Here is a 24,753-nt window from a genome sequence, read left to right as displayed (position 1 = left end):
CGGCGCCGGATTCCTCGCGAGTAATGTATTCGTTTCGGGTCCTCAAAAAATGTTTGAAATTCGAGATTTGATTTGACTTACCGTTAATGGCTAGTTCTGAGTAGAAGCGGTGGTTACGTAAAGGCTCATGGATGTGTTTTCTACTTGGTGTGGTGCGAGTCCATAGTGTGCGCTGACATTCCCTGTTGTGTTAATGGAGTGCTGCAATAAGGACATCACTTTTTCATCTTCCCCTTGGAAAGGCTGCAGATACCAGCTGCGAGGGGAACTGTGGGAAAATGTACCCTGGTAATTTAAAGACAATTGCCACGGAAAGTCTCGAGTCTGTTCACATCTGACGGTCTCCAGCAGAAAACCAACCAGACTCAGGTTTCCGCCTTTGTTTTTTTTCATCGGGGCATTTCATTTTCCACCTCTGTCATTAAATATGTCAAAGGTGATAGTCAATACACCGTGCATAGTGTGGAAAACCATAAACCGGAGCTGTGTCCTGCATGAATAAGTCAAAGGCAATGTTTTCTTAGTAGTCTCCGAGGGTGTATTTAAATTTGAAAAATCATCTAAATCAAGTTCGAGCTACGACTTTCGCGGCACGGTTTGCGTATTTCTTTTAAATATTATTTTGCCTTCATTCCCGGTGGAGTCGCCGCTCCTGGATAACCCGTGCCGACGTTGAGTAGTCGAGTAGCTGTGGTTAAGTTGACATGTGAGCCCAGTGCTTGGTTCAACCTGTGGCTGTTAAAGGTCCGATCCAGGGGGCCAGCGATTGGACCTCCTGAGGTTAAACCCATAAACAGTGGAGCACTAAGCACCCGAATATCTACTACGGATGCAAAAGAGGCATTCGTGTTTCCGGACACCTCCTAGAGGGTTGGCTTTCCAAATGGAATTCTCCGACGCACGCGTTTCTAAACAGGAGTAGGTGTGTCAAATGTACCATTTGTGACCGCCGGAGCGGCGAGAACCCTAAATGAGCACGCACACGCAGGAAAAAAGTTACAGGAAAAAAAAAAGTTTTACTGAAAAAAAAAAAAAAAATCTATGATCATTTTATAATTTTATAGCATATGATTGTATAAACATAAACATGGATGGACATCAATGAAAATCAGTTACATAACGTTTAAAATACATCTACTCCTCTTTTAGCAGGTGAGAGTAAAATGCTTTTTAAGAGGTTCAAATCTTCATGTATACATCAGTCAAAAGGTTGACATACAGTGTTAAGTCATACAAGTTAAAAACGAAGACAATTAGAAATCCAATTTAATGATGAATTAACATTTCATCCATTCATAACTGAGGCCCGTGACATCATCAGTGGTCTTGAATGCATAACTTCTACCTGGTGAACCAAAGTTGGAGACGCATGAGGTTTTGACGATCTCACCGCGCAGTACGAGTCTCCCGATGCGTGACATGCGGAAAGGAAATGGTCGGTTGCAAGTGCGACGACGGTTTCTCTGAGCGTCCTGCAGCGATGGGGGAGGATCAGAGTGTGGCAGTTGGAAGGGGGTTGTTTTGGGGGGTTTATAGTCAAAACAGCCCCGCTCGCGGTCTCTGTGAGTGCTCTAGTGTAGTAAGTGGAGTCTCACGACAGTCCACGCATTCAAAGCAGGTGTAGGTAGGCGGGAAAGACCCGGCTGACTGTCCGTGGTGAACTAGCTGGATTTGGTGGAGGGACGAGTGGGAAGCGAGTGGTCAAAGCCTGTAGTCACCATGGAGATAACTATTTTGATGGTTAATGTGGTTTGCCCCAATGAACGGACCGACGAAAGGCAAATCAGTGCCGAGGAAGGCACCTCTTCCTCAGAGAACACCCGGGAGCCTTAAGAGTTCTTGGCAACCATCTTCATCGTGATGGTTTTCACTTCCGAATACTCCTTCAAGCCGCTCTCTCCCCTGAAAGAGACAACGACCGAGCGGTCAGAGCGCAGCTCCGATCGCGTAAACTGCTGCAGCCGCCGGCACGGAGTCGCAGCCGAGAGGAGGAAAGCGGGCTTTCCAAACATCGGGTCAATATTAGCAATATTTTGGTTGATGGTGTATATTTGGTGGACAGACGGTCAACGTCATACTTACAGTTCACGTCCATTGCCAGACATTTTATATCCTCCAAATGGACACTGTGTGCTGAGCGCGTTGAAGCAGTTTATCCTGCGAAATACACAAAACATCGATCATGAAGTTTGTTATTGTAAGATGATGTATATTTTTATCCAAAGTAGAGTATTAAAGCTGCAATCAGTAAGAAATACTGGTGTAAAAATGTATGGTCACTGCCATTGTTATTTTAGCAACCCTCTGGATCTGATGACATAATTCTCTTATTATTTAGCAAACACAGCTGAAAGTAGTCAGTTTGTATATTTGAGAATTTCTTAACTGCAGCCAGCTGGAGAGGAACAAGTGAAAGTATTTTGTGAAGTACAAATTAAAAGTTAGAGGACTGTGTGGAGCAAAACAAAGTTTGGGTTGCAGGGAATCAGACGAGTTGGGGGAGGTGCCGGCTAAACCCGGTGTTTCCAGTCTCAGACTGACAACACGGATGTTATGGGATGGCAGGGCCAGCGCAAGCCGGGCGCGGGGTGACGATTCAGCGTCCGACGCATAAATATCTGTGAGATGCGTTTGGTTTGAACGAAGGCGACCAAGGCACCGCGTCGGAGACGAGAGGCTCGTCCGCTCGACGAAGCGGTCGGCCGACCGGGCCGAGAAACTGCACCTGAGACGGATCTTGAGTGATATTCTGGACCGGAGGAGTTTATGTTGCGGTTTATCGTACACTGTGGCCCAGCGGAGAGTAACCACACGTCTGCTCCCCTCCGCAGGGCAGCTAGCTTTTACCCAGGGCTGTCTGGGGGTTTTTGTTCGTGTCTAATGCAACATGTAGCGAGAGGCATTGGATTACAGACAGGCGGAGCTCTGCACACGCTTAAGGATAGCGTTTTAGCCTCGCAACGCAACGATGACGGGGAATAAACTTTGACAGAGAAGATTGCTTTGCAATTACTCCTTATGAGCATTCAAAGAGAGAGAAAAACAAAAATCAGCGGACGGTTTATTTATTTTGCTTTTCTAATTCCCGATTCTAGATTGAAAGCTGATTTTTTTGAAAGAAGTAAAAAGCGCCCTTTGCACTATGAGCATGAGCTGTGAATGCCTCCTTTTCCCTGTTTTCTATTTTTTGCATTCATTTTGGGAGCGCTTGTTTCCTCAGTTGGGAAAAAAATAAAAAAGAAAGACGGTCGAGCGAATGCTCTGCAAATGTATCGAGAAGCGATGCAGGCGGTTTGAAACCTGGAAGCACTCGTGGATATGACAGCTAAAAACGCGTGTTTAGTTTCGAGCCCGTCGCTCTGGAGAGCGAGCGATCGTCCGCGGCCGCTCTTACGTTTCCCGTGCCTCACGGCGAGCTCTGGTTGTGGTGGGCGACATCGGCGATGAACGATATAGGCGGGATTCGTCGAGGAAGAATCGCGGTTCGGCCGCCCTCTCCGAGACGCCGGGAAAAATCCTCAGCGGAGGAAGAGCGGCGGGACGGTGATTGGACGCCATCAAGAGCGAAGGACAAGGTAGAAAAGCATTTCCTCAGCTCGCGGACGATCGCAGTCAAGTATGATAAGTAGTGAAAAATTCTTGGCTCGTGCTGTGTGGTAGCAAACTCTACCCCGAGTCACAGCCATCTGCAGGTAATTACAAAAGAAACTAAACAACTCAAGGAGTAAAAATTTATAGCTGTTTCATTATTCACATTATAAAATTAGGGTGTCAATTTACATTTACTATTTTCTTGTAGTTTTCCGTTCTTACATCGATTTGGCATTTTGCTCCCGATGTTTGTACGTCTAGGATGTCTGAGCCGAGAGAGGAAAGCGAAAAGGGGAAACATTTCTTTGTGGCTTGTGTAATAAAGTGGCACGTCGCCAGTTTGTAGATGCCAAGTCTGTAATGGTTGATACATCCCACATGAAAAATATTACTGATTGCAGCGAAAGAATCCCAGCAGATGAAACTCACCAGACAGTGCCAGCCTGCATGGCTGTGGATATGGTCATGGCTTTGTTGATGTCATTGGTGAATACAGCTGCGACCAAACCGTAATCTGTATTGTTGGCTCTTTCGATCACTTCCTCTATAGTCTTGAACTTCATGATCTGTTGCACCGGTCCAAAAATCTGAAAACACGCCGGGCGATCCGGATCGTTATTCGTTTCGCGTCTACGTCGCGATTCCCTCGTGACATCCGTTCGAAACAACGAGTTCCCGGTCAAATACCTCCTCTCTGGCGATGCGCATGTCGTCCCTCACGTTAGAGAAAACGGTGGGTTCGATGAAGAAGCCCTTCAAGCACAGGGCTTTCCCTCCACACTCCAGCTTGGCTCCTTCGCTGATGCCGCTCTGGATGAACTCCAGCACGCGGTTCTGCTGCTCCCGGCTGATCTGCGGGGGATGAGCGGCGGTCGGAGACGGTTAGAGACGCGACGGGACGTTGGAACCCTGGAAGGGAACGGCGAGCCGGACACACCTGCGGGCCTTGCTCGGTTTTGGGATCGAAAGGGCTGCCGACTAATCTCCTCTTGGCTCTCTCTACGCTTCTACGGACAAACTCGTCGTATATGGGCTCCTCGACGAAGATGCGAGAGCCTGCGGTGCAACACTGGCCGGCATTGAAAAACACACCCTGGTGGGCCTCTTCCACAGCAAGATCCACTGGAACGTAGAAATAAAAAGCCAAACACTTTATCTAATGACTCGGAAGCTGCCGAACGGGGAAAAAAAAAAGAAATGGTGGCGGGACCACCTCCCCTTACTGTCAAGCAGCAAAAAGAAGAAGACTGGATGTGTCTCCGTATTTGTTGCCGCTACGTCTCTGCAAATCTGATACCTGACACCTGAGAGACAGGACGCACCGCGACTTAACGGAACCCCCCCCCCCCAATTTATGGCACTCGGGCGAGGAGCGAGGCCGAGAAACCCGACTGAGTTGTGTGTCCGTTCCCCTGATTTACACACCCTTTTTCACCGCCGCCGAAAGAATTTGAAAGCCTCGGCGCCGCAGAGGATCTATATGGAAGCCGTCCTTCCACAGGTTTTTATAGTACTACCCCGAATATGTCAGAGTTCTACCGTCATGCATCTGTTTCCACGGAGACGTTACTAAACAAAACAGTGGCAGACCACCTAGAGAAGCTGACAGTCGGCGGTGGAATTAATGACGTGTTATTGAAAACTTACAATCAGCGTCTGCGAATATGATATTGGGATTTTTGCCTCCGAGCTCCAGCGTCACTCTCTTCAGGTTACTTTTCCCCGCTGCTTCTTGAATCAGCTTCCCGACCTGGCGGGGGAAACAGACCCCAAGTTTACTCAGAGAGATGCGGGACCCCGGCCAGATCACTACATCAAGCGCTGCCGTTAAAATAGTTGAAAGGATGGTCGGCTCCAAACAGGGAACGTAGCAGCGAGCCGGCTGAAACTCGAGCTCTGCGAACAGAGAGAATCAATAACTGTAACGGGAACAGAAAAATAAAGCGACGTTTTGACAAAGGGCGTGGGCGCGAGGCGGTTCCTTTCAAAATGATTCTCTCGCCTCGATAGGGATCGTTCCTATTTAGCGCTGGTTCGTCGTCGAGATCGATGACATCACTTTAGCGAACGGAGTCTCGGGGAACTTGGATTTAGGAAACCGTCTCGTTTTGAGTTAAGGAAAAATATCTGATGTGGATCAAGTGCGTTATTCACTTGAAGGGTCATAAAGTGTATTTGTTTATCTTAACACGCAGTAATGTGGATTATCATTCACTGTTTTAATTGAATTCCTTTTTATGTTCATCTTTGAGTATTATTCAAATATCTTGGAACTCGCTGGGTAATTAATCCGGCCAAACAATATGTCAGCCATGATTTTTGTTTCACTACAATGTTGACGTTGTTGCATAGTGATAAAGATTAAAAACAGACCGCTTTACAAATCTGCATTTCTTCGTGATGCAGTGGTCGGGAATGGAAGAAACCGTGCAATTTTTACAACTCAAACAAATTTAAATGGCCCGATAAAACAAGTTACTGGAAACTCACAGATGTCGGACGCCTATCAAAGATATCCACTCTATCCGGCCCGCACATTTTAAGACTTTTAAGAATAATGGATGAATTGAAAAAGGCTGGTTCTCATGAACTGAGATTTCAAGAAAAGAGATTTCAACAAAAGATAACAATAGGCAACGAGAATGACTTTCGGTTTTAAGACGACAGAAATATCGAAGGGATGCGGGTCAAAGAACCCATCACAAACTTTATCACCATCTTCGGCAACATCGTCACCATCGACATCAAATTGATGATTTGTGAGATTTGGATTGGGAACATGCTGTTATCCGCTTCAGTGACCAAAGGGAATTGGACTTGACATGGCATGAATGAGAATCTTCGGAGTCTTGCTCACGAGCGAGGGGGGAAACGGAGCGGGAGACTGACATGTGGATCGCTGCGGTGTCGGCCGCCGTGCGCACTCCGCGTGGGTCCGTGCTGGGAAAGGATATTTACCGGTCGATCTCCGTTCCGGCCCTCAACTATGGTCATGAGGGGCTCGGAGTAGAGCAAAGAGAATTGTGGGCCTCTGCGTCGGCTATTGCCCCGCAACTCAGAACTTTCTAAGTGATAGAAGATGGATGGATGGATGGTACGGAACAGGTATTTTCAATATTATCGTCTGTTCAACTCCGACTTACTAATAAACCTAAATAAATGCTCTGAACGAACAGGCTGGAAAAACCTGAAGTCTGACTAACAATTTATCCACTGGTGATAGATGTGGCTGAAAAGAAAATGAGAACGGAGCAGATGTGACTACACTGCCCCTCGGTAAGATCAACACTTGGCTTGGATTCAGCGTCTGAATCTGTTTGTCCGCAGACAAAGAGTGTCTGACTAAGGACAGGATAGCGTGTCTTCACGCCGGATCGCTCAACCGCTCCGAGTCGAGTCACAGACCCCCGTGAGTCAATAGGAGGATGAATTGTGGCCCTAAAATCCACCTGTAGCTGCACCACCACCCTCTTCTCAGAGAGAAGATGCTGCGGTCGCCGCTGCACTGCGATGACTCACTGTCTGGGCATCAGCATTTTCTTACAGCACCGGTTCCTTTTTTTTTCTCCCAGTAATTGAATCCAGACCACAGGAAACAACAGGAAAACGAAAAGAAAAAAAAAAAAAAAAAAAAAAAAAAAACGAACCGCTCGCAAGGGAAATGTTCAATCAAGACGAGATGATAAAACAAAGAAGATGTTTGTGTAAGAAGGTGAATTTACACAAGCTTGCGTGAGAGGGGGAACATGTTTGTTGTAGGGTTTGCTCTTCCAGAAACTCGTGACGATGACAACGACGGACCCCTTCGCATGAGGGGAAAAGAAATGGCTGTTTTTGTTTTTTTTTTGCCCTATCTTAGATTTAAATCTGTCTTCACTCTTCTGCTCATGCCATGCTGGTTTGGCAGTTTTGAGCTTCGCGACGAAAATCCATGGAATCGAGGGGAGAAAGACCGAAATCTTTACGTTCAGTTATCTGAACAGGCGAATCAGGTCGGTTGTGATCCGCGGCGACGCTCGCCGTGCTGGTTGCCACGTGACCTTGCTTACAGTGGCGTCCGGGACAAGTGTTTACCTGTTCGGCCTATTTGGAAATGATTTCCTGCATCCTCCTAAGGACTCCGCTACCGTGCTGCCCTTCTACGCTTTTTTTTCCCCCCCCTTTTAAATTACAATTGTCATCTTTATTTACTCCAATTGGACAATTAAGCTTTGTCTGTCTCGGATTTGGCAATGCGTCACTCTGGTCTCCACGGTAAATTGTCCATCTGGTTAACTGCGGCCCCGCAGATGTTGTTTTCGCTGCAGATGACTGGAAATCTACAGGCTAATATTGAATCAAAAGCTAAAAGTGGCTTTACTAACGCTGAGGTCTTCTCACCGAGACGGTGGCGGACGGACCGGGGAGGGGACCGTGAACATGCAGTTACTCTTCTTTTATTGGGTCTTTATCTGTCGAAAATATCCATGACATTGTCAATTGATTTGTGGCGTACGGACCCTCTCTGGGGTTTTTTTTTTTACAGCCGGATGTGACCAGATCTGGACAAAAGAGAGGCGCTGGAAGAAAATGGCAGCGGCCCGTCAGTCATCAGGCACCCATGTGTCTAAAACATGGCTGACTCGCTGTCAGTTTTGAGTTTTACTTGGATCACTGTCAGTTTTGAGTCTAAATGGGACCATAATGTGTTTACCATGTTCAACATCTTGCCGTAGCATCTTTACATTGGCTGAGCACGCAAGTTCAGCTCAGGCTGACAGAACGTCATTTGTTTAGATCATGAGTTTTGGACCAATTTAACTTTTTGGTTCAGCTGCTGCTGAATACTGCAAAAAGCCAGACCACAAAAAAGTTATTATAATTCATCCTGAGGGGGGAAGTGAATGTGCGCACCAAATGAATCCATCCAAATATGTTGGAGACACTTCACTTGAAACTGTCGACCTGTTGGTAATGGTAAAGAAAAGTCACGAGAATCGTCCCCCCGGGAATGGTGAACATCTGCACAATATTCAGTCAATTACCTCAACTGTCCGATGCAGTGACGAACAAACACGATAATCCTCGAGGCAACCATTTGTGTAGTGTGCACATCTTTCCTTTGTTTTTTTAAATCAGGTGGACAGCATCAAAAGGCAGCTGCCTAATACCGTCGCCACCCATTAGACAAATACGCCTTTACACCTTTTTTTCTTCCCGATTTGTCACAGTGAACGTCATGCGGAGCTGTCGGACGAACGTGACGGAACAAAAGGGGTTTCGCTAGGAACGTAAAGCGGCGGAGAGGCCGTAGACTTCTTACCGCTGGATGCTATCTTATATCTTTTAGCTCTTCAGAGAGTGCACGGATCTGCGTAAGGGGCGAGGGAGATCGACGGAAACGAGCCTCTGGAAAAACGGGCAGAGCCGCCGGGGTCGATACTCGTTTCCATCACTACCGATCGGACTTGGATACGGTAAGTACCCTTGCTAACTGCGTAGCCGGCGCGAAGATGGAACATCTCCGTCGCACCCGACAGGAGTTTACCTGCAGAAAAGCCCCCCAAAAGCTGTTCTCATTGTTTGTGACGTCCGACATCTGATTTTGTTCGCGGCCCCTCGTCATCCGTGGTAATTCATAACCCGTCTCCGTGCGAGGATTCGACCGACCGACCGGCTCGTAACACGCACCGGCGCAATCTGCGTCCGAGGATTTACGGAGTAAGAGCCGACGTCTCTGTAAAGCCCCGAACATCCAAACACGGCAGGCGGGACCGCGGACGACTGATCCACCGCGGAAACACGTGAAATACGAGCTGGTAACAAGAAGAAACGGCTACGGCATCAAGATCACCGCACACGGTTTACCTTAGGAATTTGTTTGTAGTCAGAACAGATATTTATAAACGACCTGCAGGAGAGGACTCTCCCTTCACTCCGCCTTCCCTCTCCTGGCTGAGGAATGCATATGGACTAAGACCCCGACATAGTATGTCCTTGGATGATTTAGCTTTTCATTAACCGCTTCCCAGTCCTGTCAAACTACAGGGGTTTCTGCTGCGCTGATAGCAGGCCGCTGAAAGGCACAGTGGATGCACATTAATACTCGGTGTTTGTATACTCTTGACAGCGCAAATATGTGCACATGTGCGAGATAAAAATCTAAGCTCCCCACCATGAGGAGTAATGACAGAGCACGCAGGTTACGTAAGACCCCATTTGTTTGTCATTTAGGCTTCAACACAGGCACACAATGTCCCCTAATTACCCGGCCTGCTCTTCTGCTCCGCACATGTTGGTCACTGTGTCACTTCTGTACGCGGGCAAAACCGAGCGGCGCGCGGCTTCTGCTTTTAGCCACTTTATCTGGAAAAGAGTACCTCTGTTGATCCTGTGAAAGCCACTTTGTCTATGCCCATGTGTGAAGCAATTGCAGCTCCTGCCGTTGGCCCGAATCCTGGCAAAATATTGATGACTCCCGGTGGAAACCCGGCCTGTCAAAACAATATGAGAGGAAACAAGCTTTAGCAGAGATGACAGCAGAGCCAAGCAAAACCACAGGCAGTGTGGGGGAATCCGGGCCCAACCCAACCTCCCGACCAGCAGAGGACGGAGAGAACATCAAAAAGAAGGAGGCAACAGACAGATAGTCTCCAAAAAGGAGGTGAGGCCAGAGAGGGCAGGGGGAAGACGGGGAGGACGCGGAGTCAGAGATTTGGACAGCGCGATTAGCTTTATCTACCCCGCGGTGCCTCGCGAGGATACTCACCCTCGCATACAGACCGGGTGACTAATCATTTTTAGCGGCACCGAAAATGGGATCCCTCCTTTGATTTGGACTTCAGCGTTCTAATGTTGTCTGTTTACTGTAATTATTGTCTCTGTACTTTTGCCAGTTAGCCAACGCGACGCTCGATACCAGGTTCGCCGCGGATTCAGGTGACGCGGGTCGTATCGGATGACTTTAATTTTCGCCGGCGTCGAACCCCGGCGAACGGGACGGGGGCGGACTCGGATTACTCCGGTCGCCGCGCGCGATGCGTGTTTCTTTGGTGTCGAATTGCTCGGCGGGTCGGCGCCGGTGCGACGGCGTTGACAACGGACGGCCACGGCGGCGAACGGCGTCGCGGGGATAGCGATAAACCGGCCGGCGCTGCCGCCGAACCGCAACTGACAAAACATTAGCAAGTGTCAGACGTTTGAAATCGTCAGCTTCGGGTCTGTAACCGGTTACGTTACTTTCGGTTCGGTATAAAACGGAGACGCTTACCAGACTGGTGTGGGGTCAATAGCTCAACAGCTGATTAATTCCGCTAAAATGTTTCCATATTGTGATTGTTTTGGAGGCCTTTGCGGTCTAACCAGGGAGTGGCGTGTGCTCAGTCACCAACGCGGAGCTCCACTGCTGCCGGTTAACTCGGTGATTGGTTCAGTATGAGGATCCAGTTTGGGTTAAAGAATGATTTGCACATGCGATGAACACCCCTGTTACGAATTACACGCGCAACAGCGTCGAACGCAGATTGAATAAATTGGGTTCGTTCGATCGAGAACATTTCGTCCGGGACGATCGTCCGGCTCTGGCTCACCTCCTTGACGAGAGCGGCGACGTAGAGGCAGGTGAGAGGCGTCTGCTCGGCGGGTTTGAGGACGACGGTGTTGCCGCACGCCAGCGCCGGGCCCAGCTTCCACGCCGTCATCATGAGGGGGAAGTTCCACTGTCGTGCGACACGGGCGCCGATCGCACGGGGGGTAAAATAGAAATAAAAAGATACAAATTAAAAAAAGCCATCGTGGATGCGACGGACGCGCTGGGTGGTCACGAGTCACGCTTAATAGCTCGCGGCTCTTAAGTCACTTACTCTCATTTTCACTCTGTCTAAACACAGACAACTGAGAAAATGTTCTCGGCACTTGTGTAGTATTTTCGCTTCCCACAGAATCCTGAGAAAGTGGGGAAATTGCAACATATGTGCAATAGAGCCGTATCACTGTTCAACACACAGGCCTGTGTTATTTCTGCCTTACACAGGAGCCCATGGGGCTCAACACAGAACCACACACTTTTTGCACTCTTGCACAATAGACAGTCTCATTCTCCTTGATCTTTCCCTCCTTTCTCACCGTTCTCCTTTCCTCCGGCGCGCTACGTTAAATCCCTCCGCTCGCTCTCGTGCGTCTCTATTCCTCAAACTAACTGGCACCATCGTTTTGGGGGCTTACCAACAGGATTTACTAGAATAAACACGACTGTCAGTGAATTAGAGGAAAACGCAGACTGCAAGAATTACAACCGCCGACATCTCTTTTTAGACTCGGTTCTCGTCGACGGTTATCTCGCATATGTGTCCGTTTGTATCCATCATGCGTGTCACTCGCAGGAAGGGCTGTACTCACAGGGATAATTTGTCCGCAAACTCCAATGGGCTCATATCTGGTAAATGTCAGATACTCTCCATCTGCGGAGGAACACATGTGCAGACAAGCACGCCCACACAAACACATACACAAAGAGGAAACGAGGTTATTCTTTGCTTGCGTTAGCGGTCGTAAGCTAGGAAATTTCTGAAAAAAAAACAAAACAAAAAAAAAAAACAAAACCTCAAATCCCTGGTACCCATTGTGTTGTTGACTGAACATGTGAATTTGTAAATGAATCCACACGCAACATTCCTGGTTGCTTTACCCCAGTGAGAGATTACGTTTCGAGCGTCCAACAACAGAGGCATGCGTGTAACTGTTTTAGGTCATGGAGATGGGTGTTATGCTGGAAAGGTTTGCTCATTCCTCTTGCATTACTAGCGTAAAAAAGGAGGTCTTTACTGAGGGTGTGCCATACTTGTTCATTCTCCACAAATGTACTAAAAACAATTGAAATTGAGAAATGTGTGTATAGATTTGTTACAACAGCTCTCAGCTGATGAAACATTGCCTAACGCTGCGTTTGGGCTGGAATGACCAGAGCGTTGTTGAAAAGCCAGAAAGTCAATCTGTGTCAATAGACCCGGGCGCATTCTTTGTAATCCGAAAATGGATGTATCAGAACCGCTGATGTTTGGGGAGTTAAAGCATAAACCAATTAGACATGGCGTATTTGTCACGTCTGCCATGCCCGACTTCAAGATCGACGTCGAGAGCGATTTATGTATCGACTCCGAACGCGCCGGGTAAGCTGAATCAACAAAGGTGCACAGCGTTTTTTTTTTTTGTTTTTTTTTGGGGGGGGGGGGGGGGGGGGGGGGAGTTCACGGTATCATGCTCCTCATCCTCACAGGTGAACACATAAAATCGCAGCCTTACATCATTCAGTTTCGGGAATACCCTTATTTATTTTCCCTGGAAGTAACTACTAGAGGAATAAAGATTCAACCAAAGCCCTGGGAAAAGGCTCACCATGGTTGGTTTGGCAGCAGAGTACAAGAGAAGCTTTGAGAGGGACAATACAGTGGTATCGGGAGGTTTCCCATGTCCTCTTTCTTATTCTATTTTCCTCTTTAGCACTGCCTATTGAAACAGACAGCCAACTTTCCCCTTTTCCACCCCCAAATTCGCCTGACTCAAAGGGCTGTGAGGGGTGACACTGGCGGCAGCCTCCTCAGGACAATGCATGTGAGTGTTTGGATTGATTTCTAGCCCGATACCTCACTTCTCAAGAGTATGAACATTTTTTTTTTTTTTTTTTTTGCTTCAACCTTCGACACGTTCAAACGCCTGCATGGAAAAATTTCTGAAGAAGCGGCATGTTAAAATCTTTGATCTGCGCCCTGAATATATATTGCCGTTTGACATTAATAGATGACAGTTTATTTTCGCATGACATCAGCGAAATATAAAATGCAAATCATGCAGTCATGAAGGAGTAAATCAAGTTAAAGGTCAGCGGGCTGGAAAGGTTGCGGTTGATGACCGCTAAATGATCCAAATACATAAACTTAAAAAAAACCTCGCAGTTGTGAAAGTTAACATCACGAGTAAATGACTTAACGACACCAATTCCCAACACCTCCCCGGACTATTTACTCCTCCTCCCGTTTCACTGGAACCACAAAGGAAGGGAGATGTTACCCATTGGAATGGAAGTTCCGTGGATCTTGTCGGCGTATCCGGCGAAGTATCGCAACGTCTTTATGGTTCCTTGAAGGTCCACAAACAAGGTGGGCAGAAACGGCTTCCCACTGTTCAGTGACTCAATAGTCTGCAGAGACATGGGGGGGACGTTTGAGAACGGTGCCATATAACCTTGTGCTCCTCACATAATTCCATACCGTTCCAGCCTTTACATTCTCCCCCGGGTGAAACATGAGGCTAAAATAACACTAAACTACAAATACAGCCCCTAAGCTACAGTTATGCGTTCTCTTTAAGGCCGAGACGTTTCTTTATATTTTTACACACGAGGGAAACTCAAAACGCTTTTCTTCCGAGACATGATTACAGCACATAAAGAAACAAAAAAAAAAAAAAAAAAAAAGCAAAATATATTACGCTAGAATAAAACGAGGGGAGCTGAAAACATATTGTGCGGGAATAGACTAGCTCCATGTGAGTTTGATGCCCCAGAGATGTAATGGATAAAATGCGCAACAAAAAAATAAAGAAAATAAAGTAGGACGAAATGATTTGATGAAAATGTGGGATTTGGTCAGTTACCGCTAGATAGACGCTGTCTCTCTCCACCAGATCGGCCAGCTTCGACAGCAGCCTGCCCCTTTCCGACGCGTCCATGCTTCGCCACACGGAGCCCAAGGAGAAGGCCAGACGCGCCGCCTGCACCGCCTTGTCGACGTCAGCCTGCGGCGAGAAGAAAGAACCGTCTATTACGCCCTCGGTCGACGTAGGAGAAACCGCTTTTCACGGCTTAGCGTCATGTTCATACTGATATCTGCTTAAATGAGAGGGCGCATCAACGGCAACACACGCTAACAAGACTCAACATTGTTTTCGTCGATATGCGCGATTTGAAGTCGACAATATCTGGGCTTTTCCGGGGCGACAAACCTTTCTTCACCAACGTCATTACCTTCTCAGCCTCCTGGACCTCACAGATCTGCTCGCCGGTCGCCGGGTTGTAAACCGGGAAGACCTTCCCACTCACGGAGTCCTGCCACTCATTGTTGACAAAGATCTGATGGGGAAAACGGGAAAATTGTCTGCTTATAAAGAGCTTCCACACCTTGCGGTTTCAAAGCACTCACACACACACACACACACACACGGGGTAAGATTCACACGCTTTGGCGGCCGAGCTGCTGCGCGAGCGGGTCGTCGGGAACGACTTTGGATTTCAGCGTTCGGCCCAAACAGGAGGAGTCGCCAACCTTCTAAATGGGTGGACGCTCTCTCTGCCGACCGAGCCACGGCCGAAAAATGTACTTTTTCATCTAAGGAAAGATCCAGGACCAGGACGCGTCCGAACAAACGTGTAAATCCCCGATGTTGGACAAAGATGAACCACAATATCGGGGCAAGCCCACGTGAGTAATGCTGTGAAAACATCGATGGAATTTTCTTTGTTACGCAATTGTCACTCGCCAGTGACTCCAGCCTGAATCAGCCAGGCATCATGTGAGTGTCTCATTTACATCTTTTCACTTATCAAAGTGTGCATAACACACCTCTCCTGTAGCAAAAGTGATTAACAGCAAAAAAAAAAACACGTTTGATAGATCAGCGAAAAGTTCAAAAGCTGGATGGATATATGCAAAAAAAATAACTGTAGTATCATAAATTCTTTAGAACGGCCATTTTTCCAAGTAATAATTATTACAACCGCATGTTGGCCGTTGTGATTTTTTTTCAGAGGAGCCCCCCAGGCGGCAGTTTTAGCACTCTGCTTTGAGGAATATGGGAGAATCTCTGGAAATCTGGACAGATTCCTGTCTGTCCAGCATTGCTCTCTTGGGAGTGCTCCACCATCCAGACAAAGGGGTGAGTAGCGGTGGTGTTGGTGTGTACGTATGTGTGTGTGTGTGTGTGTGTGAGCTGAGGGGTGGGTGGGATGTGGGGTGGTGGTGGTGGTGGTGGTGGGGGGGGCACAGATAAATCCCTATCAGACACCAGACACCCATCGACCATCCCCCCAGCTCACAGACACACGTTTCACAACATCGCTGCTCGTTTACGAGATCATAAAACACGTGCCGCGCTCGGTTTCTCTGATGTGTAAAGGAGCAAGTCTTCCGTTAAACAATTGTCTGGGATTCCGATCGAGACGCGGCCCGGTTCTGTCCGGCGCACGTGAATAAATAACTGTTGACAAAGAAGCGAATATTAGAACAGGACGGCCGTGTTTCACGTACAATCTGGAATTGTGAGTTGGAACAAATAACCGCTGTCCTCGGTGTGGTGTTTAGATCTGACGCGCACACTGTTTTTAATGGCTGTCGCTGGGTTTGATAGATGGAGTGTAAGAAGGTACAGGTCCCCCGTGTGTGTGTGCGTGTGTGTACATGTAGTCTTACTGTCGCTCTGCTTCAGGAGATTTCAATCGGACAGAGAGCACATGTGAGCGTCCTCCGGCCGGCTCGCGCCTCTAGAGCTCACCGACGTGTTTACCTCCATAAACACCCGGCTTTAACTACTATTTAATTGGCTGTAAACTGTTGGCCGTGTTTACTTTCAGGCTGGTATAAAATGCCAGGGAGTCTGAAAAAAATGTCAGGGGCGGGAGGGGGACAGCGAGCACGTTACCACGCCTCCCTCCCGCGCCTCGTTTCCGGCGCCGGGTCGACCCGGCATACGAACAACCCGGGTCGGAGACGTCCGGTATCTGCGTGTACCACCTCGCGAGGCTAAGGTTTACGCGCTCATTCCTCGTTTTGGGCCGCTCACCCCCACACAGACAGACGCACGGATAGACACGGCGATGGACAAGTATTCTCAGACGCCCTCCATCAGAGGCCACCTTTCATCTACCGCTCATTAAAAGCACTTCATAAAATTGTCAGTAACGATAAGTAGCAGAGGGCCAGCTACGAAAACAGAAAGTCCCGTAGAGCTCTGAATTAGTTTTTAAATTTATAGGGTCCACTGAAGTGGGGCGCCCTAAATCAGAGGAGCCCCCTGACAGCCTCAACGGTCCCGGCAAGAATGCGGACCATGGGTAGCTTTATGCATGGCGTAACCCCGCTCACAAGGCGCTGCTAAAGGAGAACGGATGACGCACGAGAACAGTGGAGCGGGCCGCCACCTAAATCACGGCCAGAAAAGGACAACTGTCAGCCATCATTTGACTCAGCCCTCTCTCCGGGCTCGGACTGGTGTTGGACTTTTGTCTCGTTCCATTGAGGGACTTGATTAAGATGACAAGCCCGAGTAGTAAATCAACTCTCGAGGTTTCTTAAAATTGCTTTTAGGATCATTTGGAGGAGGAGAAAAGAACACAAGAATGGAAAAAGAAAAAGAAAGAAAAAACAAGTGCAAGGGTGCACGCTTTAAAATGACAAATAGTGTTTTCTTTCCCAGTCCCTGCGGGGTCGTTGCTATCATGTCACATGACGCTCGCATGTTTTTAAAAACCCGCGCTGCCGGCGAAGACAAAGAAATGACTGTCCGGAGACCACCGGGCTGACGACAACATTTTCAATATAAACAATTACCCGCGCTTTACAATGAAACTTCATCTTTCCATAATGTGATTAAAGTTCCACGGAGGGGAAAAAGGGGAAGGGCGGGCGCTCTAGTAAAAAGTTTCATCTTCTTTAAATCATTATCCTGTAAGGACCAATGCACTTTTGGGGAAAACACCGTTTCCACATAACCTGTCCGATGTGACGTTTGGAAAAAAAGAAAGAAAAATAATAAAGAAACCCGCTCGAAGAGAGTGAATAAAGTTGACGGGAAAAGCGTTGAAAGTTGTACTTTGATAGCTGTGTGAATGAAAAGAAACACAACACGACTGTACTGCTAGTAATAGCCTAGCCGACCCCTACGAGTCTGTAGAAACGCCGAACGGGACCCTTCATTGGACCGTTGTGTCGGTTATAAAAGCGGACGCGCCGATGAGGAGGTCCGACGTGGGTCAGAGCTCATCGGGTCGATTCTTCTTCTTGTACCGGGCGGCAGCTGCAAACACTCAGCTATCGCCGCGCTGTTGTCCGTCGCTTCGTTTGACGGACGGATAGCGTTTTTGTCGGGTTCCGATAAATCCCTTTCATTCCGCCGGCTTTCGTAAAAAAAAACAAAAAAAAAAAAACGGCGATTTGTTTGCTCGACACCTACGAGCATCTCTAGTATTCTCTTTTTAACAACGGCTCCGTTATTTAGCGACAATTATTTCGACGGGTGGCCTGTAATGGGGTCTTCAAAAAAAAAAGAAGGGGGGGAGAAAAAAAAAGCGAAACTGCATTCTGCAGCGGACGCACCATCTGTTTGGCCGCTCACGTCTTCTCACAGCTCAGATGCTCACGGGTGGAGGAATATGCAATACATATTATGGAGAGGGGAGGGTGTGTGTGTGTGTTTACACGCCAACAAGCCAAGATTCCACAGCCGGACGAATCCTAGCCGGGCACCTGCGACGCTTGTCTGTGCAGGAAGTTTCATATCCTCTGTTATAACAGAACATCTATTTCCTTTCTGGCAAAAGCCTTATAATTACCGCTGGCGAGCGGAGAGAACGAGAAAATGGAGAGCAGGTAGTTTTTTCTTTTTTTTTTTTTTGGTTTTGTTTTGTGTTTCTCACCTGTGTCCATCCACATGTGTCACACCATGAAGCCCCTGTCTTTTTTTCATTTTTATTTAAAAAAAAAAAGGTATTTTTTTTCATCCACACAACCGCAGCCGCTGCCACGCTGCACTCCATGGTTTGGCATGGGTCACCTCCCTGTCACCAACTGGCAAATGTCTTTGTCTCGTCAGAGCGTGTGTGCGTGTGTGTGTGTGGGCATGTGGTTAAAATTAATCATGACTCAAGGGTTATATAATAAGCACAAATTTGACGCAAGACTTTTATTAGAAATAGCTTATTCTCTTATTTTACTTTTGTTTTTTTACTTCTCCTCCTCCTAGCTGCTGCGCTCCTTCCAGCGGTGAGACACCGCAGAACCTTACGCATGCCATTGCACTGACAGACAGATGAAGGCTTTTAAGGCTCAAATAACGCTAATTTCTCATTTCTCTGTCTCCTCTGTGGCGCTCTTCCAGGTAATATCCCCGCCTGATACGCGCTTTGACTAAGTCATTACTTGCAACAGAGCCGATGCGCTTCCATGTACATGAACAGTTACCGCACCGCCTCCGAATACGATCGGATATTGTTCGTACGCGAAGGCGAGGGTTCGAGGAGTCGTCGTCGTTTTAAAGCGCGCTCGGGATTCACTCGTTTTAAACTCCCGCCTTGGAGGAAATGCATAAGGGACTGGGCGTACATTGATTTATCTGTTTGCTTGTTTGTTTGTTTTTCTAAAAATAATAGGTGACGGCTTTGCAGCTGGCAAATTGACATCTTGAAAAGCTCTCTCCGCCCCCCCCCCCCCCCCCCCCCCCCCGCCCCGTCCGCCGCGTTTGGTGCTCGCTGGGGGAAAGAACCCGCTCGGACAGATTTATGAAGCCGAGTGTTTTTCATAATGACACCGTAAGGATTTACATGTTCTTTGTCAGGAGCGGCCGCACAATGAAGGTATGGGAAGTTAACAGGGTAACCTTCCTGTCACTGCTCTTCCTTAAACAGTGATTAAGAGTGAGGGGACTCGATGTTGACATGTGTGCTAAGATGATAATTTACACTCCGAGCACAAGCGGGCTTTTCACACCACCGGACACATTAATGGTGATGCACACTTACCCTGTCACAATCAAGGAGATGTGTTTTAGAGACTATGCGGCCTCATGTGTGAACAGGGAGATTGTATAAGCAAAGGCGAAGAGGTGGGGGGGGGGGAATCCTCGCTGTGCGCATTGTAATAAATCATTTAGTTGCACAGTATCCTCTAACTTTGGCTCTGTTTGATCTTGATCGCAGTAAGATGGTGGTTTTGAAGTGAAAAACTCCAGAACTGCAGGTCAGGCTCTGGCAAAGCAGGGCCACTCACCCGCACAGTGAGACAGGGTCATAATTTACACCCCGCTGGACAGCACCTAGCATCGGGGAGCCCCAAGCCTCCATCTGTACTATCTCAATCAGTGACAGATTGATGGAGCCTCTTATTCATCCGCACTGAGTGGACGTCTCGGTATATAGACTACTTTACAAAAACACAGGTCCTCTGCAGACAGGTCCTGCACAGGTTCCTACGGCGAGAGCGCATTAATGCCATCGAGAGTCGAGCAACTAAGAAAATTTACACGTCCTGATGAGCGTACGGGGACTTTAAATCACACATCGAACGAGGGGAGCTGAATCTGACCCCCCCCCCCCCTCACCCCGATCTCGTCGGGTAATTACTCGGCGCTGTTTTATTTATTTTTGCCTTCTTAAATCGGTGGCAAAACACAGATCGCTTACGATTAGGTTCGGACTTTGAAAAGCAACGGCAAAGCGTTTTAACATATGAAACAAGAGGGAAACATGCTTGCAACCACACACACACACGCACACCCACACACTTTTGAAGAGCTAAAGTTAAAGTAGCGAAGCCTTTCTTTATTTCCATTCCTGTAAAATGTGCCCCTCTAAGTGTCTGGTTTAACAACTCATAATCACCGAGCAGTTTGAAAGGCCGTTGCGGTCAGACGCGTCGTCCACCGAGGAGCGGAACACGTTCCGGAGTTTTCCTTAATTATCCACAAAACAAGAATCCCTCCCTCCACTTTGGCCACGGGAGGAAAACACCAATGAATTGCTATCATGAGTCTCTTATTTATGGCTTCCTCCGTGGTCCTATCAACCTTTAAACAGTTTCTGTCTCGCAACCCAGCTGTTGGAGCCTTCTAGCGACAGCGATGTGGGGGTAGGGGGATCGGAGCCGAGGAAAGCTCTCCTCCGCGTGGAGTCTGCAGCGCCACACACACTCTATGTAAATGAGGAATCGCGCTTAGGAGGATGTTAATGAGCGATTCGCACGAGCAGAAGACGCGCGGGGAGGGCAGGGCGCCTTACCGATCCGATCGCACACTTTGCCTCCGAAGGCGAACGGTTCACAAAAAGGACAAGGGGCAAACCTCGATCGCGATAAACCCTCTTTATCACGAGGAACGATACTGTATCTGCTCCGTTTCAGTGGCGGCGCAGATGTAATCTCTGTGTTGCACCGCGTTGACCGTGCCCAGTCATGGTGATATAATGACTGAAATAAAATCGCATTTTTAATTTTTCCTTCTCGAGCCGTCAGAGAGGAAGAGGGGGAAGACAAAAAAAAAAAAAAATGTAGAAAAATAAAATAAATAAAGGTTTAAAGGAAGGCAACGGAAGGCACGCAGCTCCATCCAGGAGCCCTTAAGGCCGGCGAGCGGCGCTGGCTGTTTCCCGTGCAGCCGGTGGGGCGAAGAACAGGAACGGGGTGTGAGGAGAGCCCACGCCAGGGGTGCCCATAAATCAGGGCCCTTCTGCCCCCTATGTCCACCAAACCAACAGGGACTGGATGATCCAAATTCCTGGGGGTTAATTCACCAAGTCGCTCCCTAAATTTCCTTCTGTACACCGTCGCGCCGACCCCTTTAACTAACACCCCGCGCCGCCGGGGAGCCGGGAGCCGACAACAGCGGAGAGAGCCGTGCAACATGTAACTTCCTCTTTACGGTGCGGCAGCAGACTGCCCTTTGCACTTAACACGCCGAGGTATGTGTTAACAGAGCAATTATGGCAGTGAATGAACTTACACCGCGGTATCATTAATCTGCCCTCTGTGATACAGGCCCCGCGGCAACACCGTCATAAAAACACTTGTCCGCCGAGGCGACCCTTCCGGGAGCAAAAGCGGGGCAGCCCCGCCGGCCGTTCCTCCGAATCAGTCGAAAGACCGAGAGCGAATCTTATTTGCAAAGTGAGGAGCGAGTCCAAAATCAAAAGCAAAAGCACAGCGACCGGGACGGTCCCGGCGTGCGAGAAACCGAGAGGCCACAAAAAGGTGGGATTGTTTTTCGACTCGCAAAAAAAAAAAAAAAAAAAAAAAAAAAAAAAAAGAAATACGCGCCCTGAAAGTGCCTCGGGTGAAACTCCACGCTATATAGAAATAAAATAAAGCGACTCTCGCGACGTGTTCGACTTTCTCCCGGTGACACGGAGGCGGAATCGGCGAGACGGGCGCGTGTGCCCGGACGGGCCGGGCCCGGCTTTATTTTCATTTCTTTCGCAATAAAGTACATTTGTTTTGTCGTTTTCCGCGACACCACTTTCCTTTGTTTGACTCAGACTCCTCTCTCCAGCTGTTTCTGCATCCCTCGTCTCCCACCCACACATTTCTGGCCGAGGGGCGACTCGGAAAGCAGCTCCGATACCACATTTCTCTGTGCCACGCGTTTTTTGTTTTTTTTTCCGACGTGAAAATATTTGGCTTTGTTTCCCCTTATTATATAATAATAATAATAACACCATTATAACATTACAGGAGACAATAGTGGAGATATTCTGCGGTTCGTGATGCCATTAGAAGAAAAGACCACACCTACACAACTGTATTTTGTTGGGTTTTTTTGTGCATTTTCAGCTTTTCCCACTGATGCCGGACATGATTGACAGCAATAGTAGTTGCAGTGAATTGGGGGGTCAGTGAGGAGCAGAAACACACCGCACACTGCGCTCTTTGGACAAATATCTGCGTCAGAGAGTGAACTTGTTGCAGTTTGACGTGTAGAAATGGACCTTTTGTCATTTGCAGCCCATGCATTGGCCTGAGAGTTGCCGGGTGAGACGGCGCGGCCTGCGGCGGCGGAGCAGGAGGCGCCCTTCGCATGCAACTCATGCGTAAAACAATTAAAATTAAAATTGAAAAAGTTTTTGTCGAGCTCAATAAGCGTTTATCCTAAAAACGCTCCCACGACACGCCCTTTACTGCAGCTACTATGTCTTTTTTTTTTTTTTTTCCCCGGCAAATGCAAGAAGAATCAGATTCAGAATCGATCAGCGGTATTCGATCCGGTTCTATTCGAATTAATAAAAGAAAAAAAAAAACTCACAATATGGAGGTTTATTTGTGACGCTATCTGCAAAGTGTAGTAAAGGAAGCCATGATTTATGAATGACACTCATTCACTTTGAGCACGTGGACGCGGAGCAATCTGATCGAGTATTTTTTATATATATATTAAAAAAAAAAAGAAAAGTTCAAATTCATCCGTTCATCCGTGAGAGTTACGCTTGTTTTGTTTCGTTTCGGTTTTTTTTATTATCTTACCAGCTGCAGCTCCGCGACGTGTCCGGTTCGAACCCCCCTCCACACATACACACACACACACACACGCACACATACACACGCACACACATATACACACGCACACACACACACACACACACACACACACACACACGCACCACCGCCAGCACCAATTCACGCGAGAGCCGGTCCGGTTTGACGCGCTTTCTAAGTTTCGCGACGCGCAATACGGCGGAGGAAGCGTACTTACAGTGTAACAACAGTGTAATAACGGGGGTTTGAACTGAAAATCAATTTCCGAAAAATTAAGAAAAGAGGAAAAAAAAAGTCGGGACACAGACCTTGGTGTACTTGATCTCCGGGTTGGGCACCGGCGAGGGCATCAGCTGGAGGGATGCCATGAGAGCGGCGGGGTCGCTCTTCACCTCTCCGGGGAGCTGGATCTCACTGGAAGTCATCGCGGCCGCTTCTGTGCGCTGCTCTGCCTGCGCCTCTGGGTTTTTTTTTTTTTTTTGGAGTTTTTTTCTCTCTCCCTGCAACCGATTTCTAATCGGAGCTTTCTTTCTTTTTTTTTTTAATTTTTTTTTTTAAATGTTTTATTTTTTTCTTCCCTGAGTTTATAGCCAGGTGTCAGCCGAGGTTCATTTTCATTGGGCAGGGGAAAGGGCCGTCCTTTTTGAGAAGCGGCTACGCGCATTTACATAAACGACCTCAACTATGCGTATTGAGGAGGGGAAAGGCGTCCACCCCACCCACCCACCCACCCATCCACCCACCCACCCGGCTCCCCGGCTCTTGCACCGCTTCCACTCACCGACAGCTGTTCCGCAGTCGGCGGATAAACTTTTTTCCGCGCCCCCCCCCCAAAAAAAACAAACCAAAAAAACAATCAAACAAGCGGATTGTCCGAACGGACGCTCTTAGAAAAACATCCGAGCCCGACGGTGACAAAAACACCACCGTGCGTGTTTCAAATGAACACCACCCGGGACACCGAAATAACTGCGTAATATGCGCTTTTATATATATATATATATAAAGTTTGAAAACACACTTCCTGACACATTCAGCTCGACTATTTCCTCGGTGACACGGGGGTGCAAAGCGGCCTCTCGGCTCTTTGTTTGCCTTAACACACCGCCTAAGATGTTATGGAAATGCGGTGCACGCATTGTCCCGCAGGTGAGGATTCCCCCCCGCAAGCGCCCGCTTGTGATATTGTAATATACATCCGCCGACGCGCTGCGCACCTCCAGGAGGGAGTGAACCCGGGTGACCCGCACCTCACGCCGGGTCCCTCGGCACCCCCGGCCCGCTCCATCTCCCCTCCTGGCCCCGCAAGCCGAGAGACGCGCGGCGTGGAGGATGCGCTCACTCCATCAGCAAGGTTTTTTTTTTCTTTTTCTTTTTTCTTTTTCTTTTTAATCCCCGCAGCGTGAGCAGTGTCTGTTTCGCATCAAAGAGGACGTGACGTTGATGAATGCATTGAAAACATCCTCCTCATCCTCACTCACCTTCTTTTTCTTTTTCTCAACTTAAAATGGGACAAACTTTCAGCCGCTTCAAAACGTATTCACATAGCGCCCTCTGTTGGTCAGATTTGGTACTGCACCCTACAGGGGTCCCACACACACACTGAAAGTGGGCTGAAGGCCAATCGATAACCAATCTATTTTTCTCCCCCAATCAATACATTTCCACACCAAGATCCGGTTTAATTCTTGTAGGTTTACAAATGAAACCACTTCATATTGTAGTGTTTCAGTCAGGGAAACACCCGGGTGATGGTAAAATGTCTGCGGTCACTGTTAACTAACTGCTCAATTCCGGGTAAAAAATTCATTGTAACCCAAATCACACACACAAAATTCCCAGCAACCCCACAATCACACAGAAAACAAGCGTCAAGATAAACCCCAACGGTTGCGACTCG

The 24,753-nt window shown here is 48.1% G+C and overlaps 1 protein-coding gene across 2 annotated transcripts; it reads right to left on the bottom strand.

Moving 5' to 3' along the window:
* Positions 1 to 996: 996 nt before the first annotated feature.
* Positions 997 to 23,421, bottom strand: aldh1a2 (aldehyde dehydrogenase 1 family, member A2). Of its 2 annotated transcripts, XM_086174901.1 has the most exons (14): positions 15,593 to 17,900; positions 15,400 to 15,499; positions 14,591 to 14,743; positions 14,221 to 14,361; positions 13,636 to 13,765; positions 11,968 to 12,029; positions 11,160 to 11,288; positions 9,951 to 10,064; positions 5,239 to 5,341; positions 4,529 to 4,713; positions 4,279 to 4,443; positions 4,021 to 4,178; positions 2,083 to 2,157; positions 997 to 1,902 (listed from the first exon to the last, which is right to left on the bottom strand). In XM_086174901.1, exons 1-14 carry the CDS (start codon positions 15,643 to 15,645, stop codon positions 1,830 to 1,832), a joined length of 1,641 nt encoding a protein of 546 aa, XP_086031027.1. In that variant the 5' UTR covers positions 15,646 to 17,900; the 3' UTR covers positions 997 to 1,829. The 2 variants fall into 2 exon arrangements, with proteins under 2 accessions (XP_086031027.1, XP_086031026.1); XM_086174900.1 differs by lacking the exons at positions 15,400 to 15,499; positions 15,593 to 17,900 and adding an exon at positions 23,162 to 23,421 and having other exon boundaries at positions 14,591 to 14,695.
* Positions 23,422 to 24,753: the final 1,332 nt, after the last annotated feature.

The sequence above is a fragment of the Fistularia commersonii genome, chromosome 27, assembly GCF_037954325.1.
Source record: "Fistularia commersonii isolate RoL2024-O1a breed Wild chromosome 27, RoL_Fcom_v1.0, whole genome shotgun sequence".
Lineage (NCBI taxonomy): Eukaryota > Metazoa > Chordata > Actinopteri > Syngnathiformes > Fistulariidae > Fistularia > Fistularia commersonii.
The sequence above is the reverse complement of the archived record's forward strand: the minus strand, read 5'-3'. Positions and strand labels throughout refer to the sequence as shown.